This window comes from Daucus carota, chromosome 2, assembly GCF_001625215.2.
Source record: "Daucus carota subsp. sativus chromosome 2, DH1 v3.0, whole genome shotgun sequence".
Lineage (NCBI taxonomy): Eukaryota > Viridiplantae > Streptophyta > Magnoliopsida > Apiales > Apiaceae > Daucus > Daucus carota.
This window is the reverse complement of record NC_030382.2, coordinates 47,088,824-47,095,842: the sequence shown is the minus strand read 5'-3', so window position 1 is coordinate 47,095,842 and position 7,019 is coordinate 47,088,824. Positions and strand designations below refer to the sequence as shown.

The 7,019-nt window shown below is 34.0% G+C and overlaps 1 protein-coding gene across 1 annotated transcript; it reads left to right on the top strand.

The window, feature by feature from the left end:
• Positions 1-4,420: 4,420 nt before the first annotated feature.
• Positions 4,421-5,986, top strand: LOC108208026 (protein JINGUBANG). Its single transcript, XM_017378498.2, has one exon. The coding sequence runs from the start codon at positions 4,704-4,706 to the stop codon at positions 5,892-5,894; it is 1,191 nt and encodes a 396-aa protein (XP_017233987.1). The 5' UTR covers positions 4,421-4,703; the 3' UTR covers positions 5,895-5,986.
• The last annotated feature ends 1,033 nt before the right edge of the window (positions 5,987-7,019 follow it).

Below are 7,019 nucleotides of genomic sequence, written 5' to 3'. Positions count from 1 at the left end.
CACCTCCTGATCTTTCAAATCTTTCAATATTGAAAGTGAGGGAATAAATCTTATAAAGTGATAAATTTTAACAAGATTTATTTCTTGACTTAATTACCAAAAAAACTATACAACCATCATGTTTTTTTCATTTTAACCATAATAGTATATTTATTGCAGGATAATGCAAGTAACTTTAAAAAATTATATTCTAAAAACCCACTATCACTAATCCATAATGGTTAAGTTAACTTTGAGATGTATGCCACATATATTATCAAGTTATTATTATTAAATTAATTAATATATGAATTTTATTAATTTTTTACTATCCAATTAAAAGGTCAAAATCCTAATTCATATTTTACACAAATATAGAGCGAATCATAATTTATGTATGAAGGTAGAGGACAATGTTAGCATGATTCTTTTGAAACACAATCAGCCTACTAGATACCTGTGTATCGATAATTTTTCATGTGATTTAAAATTTTAAAAATTTATTCAAACTCTTGATCACTTAATGAATCAGTGTTAATAATTTTGTCGATATTACTGCAACATGGATATGATAAATGTATTTTGTTCGGGTACAACCTACACAAGCACATATAATATATATGGTATTTTGAGATTTCTACATGATTTTTAATAAATATTATATATTTTTTGATTATGATTTTTGATTATAAATATAATTCTTCAACAATATTAATATATATATATACATATATAATTTTAAAATAAGAGTAAATTCTTACTAATCAAAAAAAATATAAACTAAAATAAATTAATTATTTAGCCGACAATAATTTAAAATTATATTATGAATAATCCTAATAATTCAAATAAAAACATTTGGTCCGTGTATAATGAATTATGTAAATATTTAAACCAAAATTATAAAAAACAATGATATTTTAGTAATGTTGCATATATAGGACATCCATTTAACCATGGTTGAAATTGGGTTCTCTCAAATATGTTTTCTATTAGTTAGTTGCATTTTTCTGCAACAAAATTAGTATTATGGTTAAATTAAAAAATCATAAAAGTTTAATAGTTTTTTCAGTAATTAAATCTTATTTCTTTTAAAAAAAAGAACAAACACTAACAATAATAAATCACTAAAATCGCCGTATTAAATCTCCCACTCGGACCAACTCATTACAACAAGTAGTCAACAACCATCACTCCACCGTTTTTCTTGGATTTACCATCACCATCTTGATATAGTTAACACTTAACAGTAGCAGTGGCATGTTTATGAGACTCCTGGTCAGGGAATGCCCTGTGAGCTAACCAGACAAAAACAGGAGCAATTGCTCCAGGCAAAAAGAACCAACTCACCATTGCATAAGTGCCTAAATCTCCAAAAAAATTCTACGAGGCCCGATATGCCCCAGACAACAGATGCATCGTAGAATACATGATCTCCCGGGCAAGTCCACACAGTGCCACCAGAAGATGCAATTGCACAAATGTCAGGGATAGTTTCCATTTACCACCAGGCTGTTATCAAGTACACTAAACTTGCTATAAGCGCCCCAACTATCTGAACATTTCGAGAAAATACATTTTGATTAATTAGATGCTGAGAAATGGTTATCTGCTACACAATGTTAGGAGTAAATTTGTTAACATGGATATAGTTAACAGAAAGCAGTTTGGTAATAACATTGTAGTTCACAGATAATTTGCCAGTATTTTCTTCAAGTGGTGTTTCAGTTTTTCATACTATACAGCTGAAGAATGAAGAAGTATCTTCAAATCGAAATGAAAGATTTGTTTGGTACGAACTCTTCTTTTTTCTCTCTCGCGACCGCAGAACAGAGCTTCTTCTCTGTTTAATCCTTCAAACTTTCATATGTATTTAACAAGATTATATGAAATATACTCGGAAGGCGTCAACAGTACAGAATTGAAGAGTACTAAATATAATCAGTTTAGGCTGCACCGACTGTAACTACAATAATATGACCATTCTTTGACTTATTTTTGAGTCCTAGAGGAATGATGAGGCGAACATAATTTGAATGAGCATCACTGCACCATAAATTGGAAGTTAAGATAGTTTCGCCCTCCCTTGCCATACGTAGAGTTATTTCTCAACATGGTGTCAGATATCCATAAATATAAATTTACATTGTGATCTATTCCTTAACGCTTTACTGAGGCTCCTCTGAGTTATCAAGTCGTGCAGAAGATAGCTTAAGACGGTAGAAAAATATAAAAATCATAGTACAGTCAGAGCCAAGAGAAGGATACTGTTATCATCGTTAGATTGATAACCTGATATGCTGATAATTTCTGCTTTTCGATTGACAATCTGGTAGAATACTTAAAAAATTGATCAAGCATCTCCTATGACGTAAGGAGTTCGAAGTAAATCTTTCAAAATAGTATTCAGTTCGGAAAAAAGAGGATGAATCGAAATATTACCGCTATACCAGAATTAACCAGCCAGATTTCCCTGCTACTAAATTTTATTTTTCCAGAAGAAAATGGCAACATATAAAAGTTTTGGTGTATTCTGAATTGCCAAAGAACATCAAACATGCGCATTAACAACACCATCAAATAATTCATGACAGAATCAATTGGCGAACGAAACTGCATTAATCACAAACAGCAATTAACATCATCAGATTGCAACACCACAAAGAGGAGAAGCTAGCCAGAAAAACAAGAACAAAACCCAATTTTGAGCATCGCATGACATATACACAAGTATATGAAAAAAAGAAGATCGTTTGCCAACAAAAAGAAACATTGATCTATCACTTGAATGATCCTCCCTTGCTAGCATGGCATTTGATTTTGATCCAGTGAACACCATCGCTTGCCCCATGCTTAACTTTCTTCATGCTCAGGGATGCTTTTTCTTTGGTTTTCTCAAATTTTTTCGACATTCGTCCTGGTGATTTACCACCGAGCATTTTTGGGGGTGGTGGCGGTGGCGCGGGATGGTTGCTTTGCTTAGGAGGAAATCCCCATAGATCCTCCATTGCAAGCAGCAGATATTCTTCTGAAAAATCGTTTAATTTTTCAGAAGAAATATAGCAACAGCCTAATTAATTTGCATGGTATTGCTTGTCATCCCTTTTAGTGTTTGTTGGTCCAAATTGTAACTACTCACGAAACTTTGACGATGCAATATGACTTAAAAACCATATTTCACATAAAGAAGATATTAATTCTTTTTTACATTTGGTCATGATAACTTATAGGATTCAGAGAAACACTTCTTAAATTTAAAATACTGTATTTCTAAATTAAGCATGCTCAATATTTGCATCTAATTAATAGTAATCTTTTTAATACTTTTCTCTCACACGTCCGATATTTGTACTTAGGACTTGTGTTAATAATTTCTCATCTCATCCTTGTCTCCGTTAAAACCAAACACAGAAGTATACCTAATCTTCTTTCTATGCAATCTCTATTGTCTGCAACTTACGCTGGAACCAAATGTGGGTATGCTGTATGGCACTACCCGTGTATGCTAAAACAATACTTACTAACCACACTATGCAACTAAATCAATCCGTTGCATGTGACATGTATACTAAAACCAAGTTGCCAATTAATAAACAGGGTTTAGAGGAAATCCCTGAAATATAGATCCGACGGTCCTGGAAGTGTGTGTTAGATTGCCTGTCCTGACAACTGATTGTCAAGGATAAGGATCGTTACAAATTAACCAGAAGCAACTAGTAATTAACAAGATAGCCTCCCCAATTCCGTCTAGCCAGATAGTATTAATCAGTTCTACAACCTCTATTATATTTAAAGAATTGTTGTTTTGATCTTAAGATCGGTGATACCGACTAAAATATACTCTTCTAATCTCGCAATATGTATAAAAAACCCAATCTGAATAAAGATCAGAAGCATCACTACTGAGACACCTAGTGGCACGCATTGTGAATTACTGAATTGTCCTGTTGTGAGAACACAAAAATCTCAATTCCAAAATAAGTTGAGCATTTTCTTTTTGTTTCACTTCTTGCTTAGAATATAAAAGGGGACCATCGCAAGAATTATCTTTTACTTATTGTCAGCATCCAATCCCATCCCATCCCATCGTAAACAAATGTCAACAATTGCATTTTCCAACGCAAATATCTCTCTTTCGGAGCTATAAAAATCAAAGCAGATACCAAATTATCCCCACTGGATTAATATATTCGATGAGACTAATCTTGAGGGTATAATTGTAAATTAAAAACTTACCAGATTAGCCCTGATGATGATTTATCATACGTAACGAGGCCCATTGATGTCTAGTATACCTACTGTGATTACAAGAATGTGCATATGTAACTTCTACCAGCAACACTGTTCTATTAAATTTAAATTTTTCCGAGTGTGTCATCAAATTATTAAACTTAGGACGTGATAATAATCTCAAACTTATTAAACTCATGAATCTCATCCATCAAATAAACAAAACCCAATCTTGACCATTGCAAATCTTTCCAAAGTCATATTGATGCAACTTGCAAGCTTCGACCTGCTCTTTTTTCCACCCCTGTTCCATTCCTGCAATTCAACGGTCTACAATTCCTCAAGCACCTTTAGTTTCTTTGAATTCTGGTGCTCATTTTTTCCAGCTAAATTGCGACCCTTCAAAATTCATACTCATCCTATATAAACAAATACAAGTGCATGCTTAATTATGTATTTTCTCAAGCCTGTAAACAATTTTCTCAACTCTCCAAATGGGAACTCATACTTCCCCTTGGCCTTATCAAACACATGAACAGGACTCTAATGATTCATCAATGAGCTCCTCTATTTCATCTCAACCAAGTCTACCTTCAGTCCAATCCCTAAACAAATTATCGCAAGAAATATTCACCATTCACCACTGCATATCGACTTTGAAGGGCCACTCCTCATATGTTTTCTCTCTAGCTCTTTCGGGAAAACATCTCTACAGTGGCTCTTCCAATAGCGAATTACGCCTTTGGAGCCAGACCCTGTCGGATCACCACAATTTTAGCAGTAACTTAGTTTCGTCGTGCAAGAGTGCAGTTAAGTGCATAGTCATATCGGGTGATAAACTGTTTAGTTCTCATCAAGACCACAAAATTCGTGTCTGGAAAATCGAACACAACACAAGTCAAAACTACAAATGCATATCAACGTTACCAACACTCAATGACCGTGTCACAGGACTGTTTTCGGGAAAAAATTATGTTGAAACCGGCAAGCACAAGAAGTCCACCTGGCTGCATCATGATACCGTATCGGCTCTAGCCTTATCGAAAGATGGTTCAATTTTATACTCTGCTTCATGGGACCGAACGTTTAAAATATGGAGAACATCGGATTATAAGTGCTTGGAGTCTGTCTCGAATGCTCATGATGACGCGATCAATGCCATAGTCTCGTCTAGCGATGGCTATGTGTACACTGGCTCAGGTGACAGAAAGATCAAGGTCTGGGGCAAAAATGGAGACAATAAACATTTTATGATCGATGCTTTGGAGGAGCACAAGTCCGCAGTAAATGCTTTGGCACTTAGCAGTGACGGGGATGTGTTATATTCTGGTGCTTGTGACCGGTCTATAATTGTGTGGGAGAAAAGAGATGGTACTAAAACTAAACATATGGCTGTGACAGGGGCACTTAGAGGGCACGCGAAGGCGATTTTGTGCTTAGCAGTTGTTTCGGATTTGATGTGCAGTGGCTCGGCTGATAAAACAGTGAGAATTTGGAGAAGGGAAAGTGATAGAAGCTATTCTTGTTTGGCTGTGTTAGAAGGACACACAGGGCCAGTTAAATGTGTCACGGCAGGTGCAGATTATTCTGGTGGTGCTGATAGTAATGGGACTCCTTATTTGATTTACAGTGGCAGTTTGGATTGTGATGTTAAAGTTTGGCAAATACGGGTTCCATTTGTTTAGATTCTGAAGGAAACTACATTTTGTATGAGTTCCATTTTGTGTTTGATATGATCATGATATGACAAGTAATCGTTCAACCTGAATTGAAGCCATATATGGGTCAGGTTTATTGGTTCAAATTCAAAATTATTACCTAATCATATTTGTTGATATTCATTCTCGAAAAAAGTTTTATCTAACCAGAGTACACGATGCTATGCTAGCTATACTGCTGGCGCTGGGACACCTCATATGATTTTCCTTGAAGTTTAATATTTTTTCAACTTTCTGAATTAAAATTTTTTATTCTTATTTCTCTTCAAAAAAATAAAAATAATAATCTCACACACACACACACACACACACACACACACACACACACACACACACACACACACACACACACACACACACACACACACACACACACACACACACACACACACACACACACACACACACACACACACACACACACACACACACACACTATGCACCTAATTAATGGATTCAAGTCAAAGAACATATATATAGACAATATGAAGTATTATATTTTTCATGTATAATCATGCATTTGATAATACTTAGATCATATATATTTATTTAAATAAACTTATTCAGATAATATATTGAATCAATATTTTTGTTGATAATAAAATTTTAATACTAATATTTTTAATTATATAATTAAAATAACTTAAATACGTCAACAAGTCAAAATTAAATTACTCCCTCTGTCCCATTTTAACTGATGTTTGACTTTCTGACACGTATATTGAGGTGTGAAAAAACAATATCTATACTCAATAAAAAAATTCAATTCTTATATCAAATAGAAGTTTAGATTCTAAACTTTTATTTGATATAAATTTTATAAAGAATAATTATGTCTAGATGTGATTTTTTTAACATCTTAAAATACGTGTAAAAAAATCAAAAGCCGTTTAAAACCTTGTCCAGCTTAAACAAGCAAATTATGCCACTACTGTTATATGGGTCCACGTTACAGGAAGGTATGATATGGCCCATGAGTGAAGTCCAAGATCTGTATCATTTCACCATCTGCTACCACTATCGTTGATTTATGTATGATGTATCTGTTATCCACGACCTAGGTATATACATAGGTGGATTTAGATGGTTAGA

Coding starts and splice junctions, on each gene's coding strand:
- LOC108208026 (XM_017378498.2), top strand. CDS start 4,704: ATGGGAACTCATACTTCCCCTTGGCCTTATCAAACACATGAACAGGAC.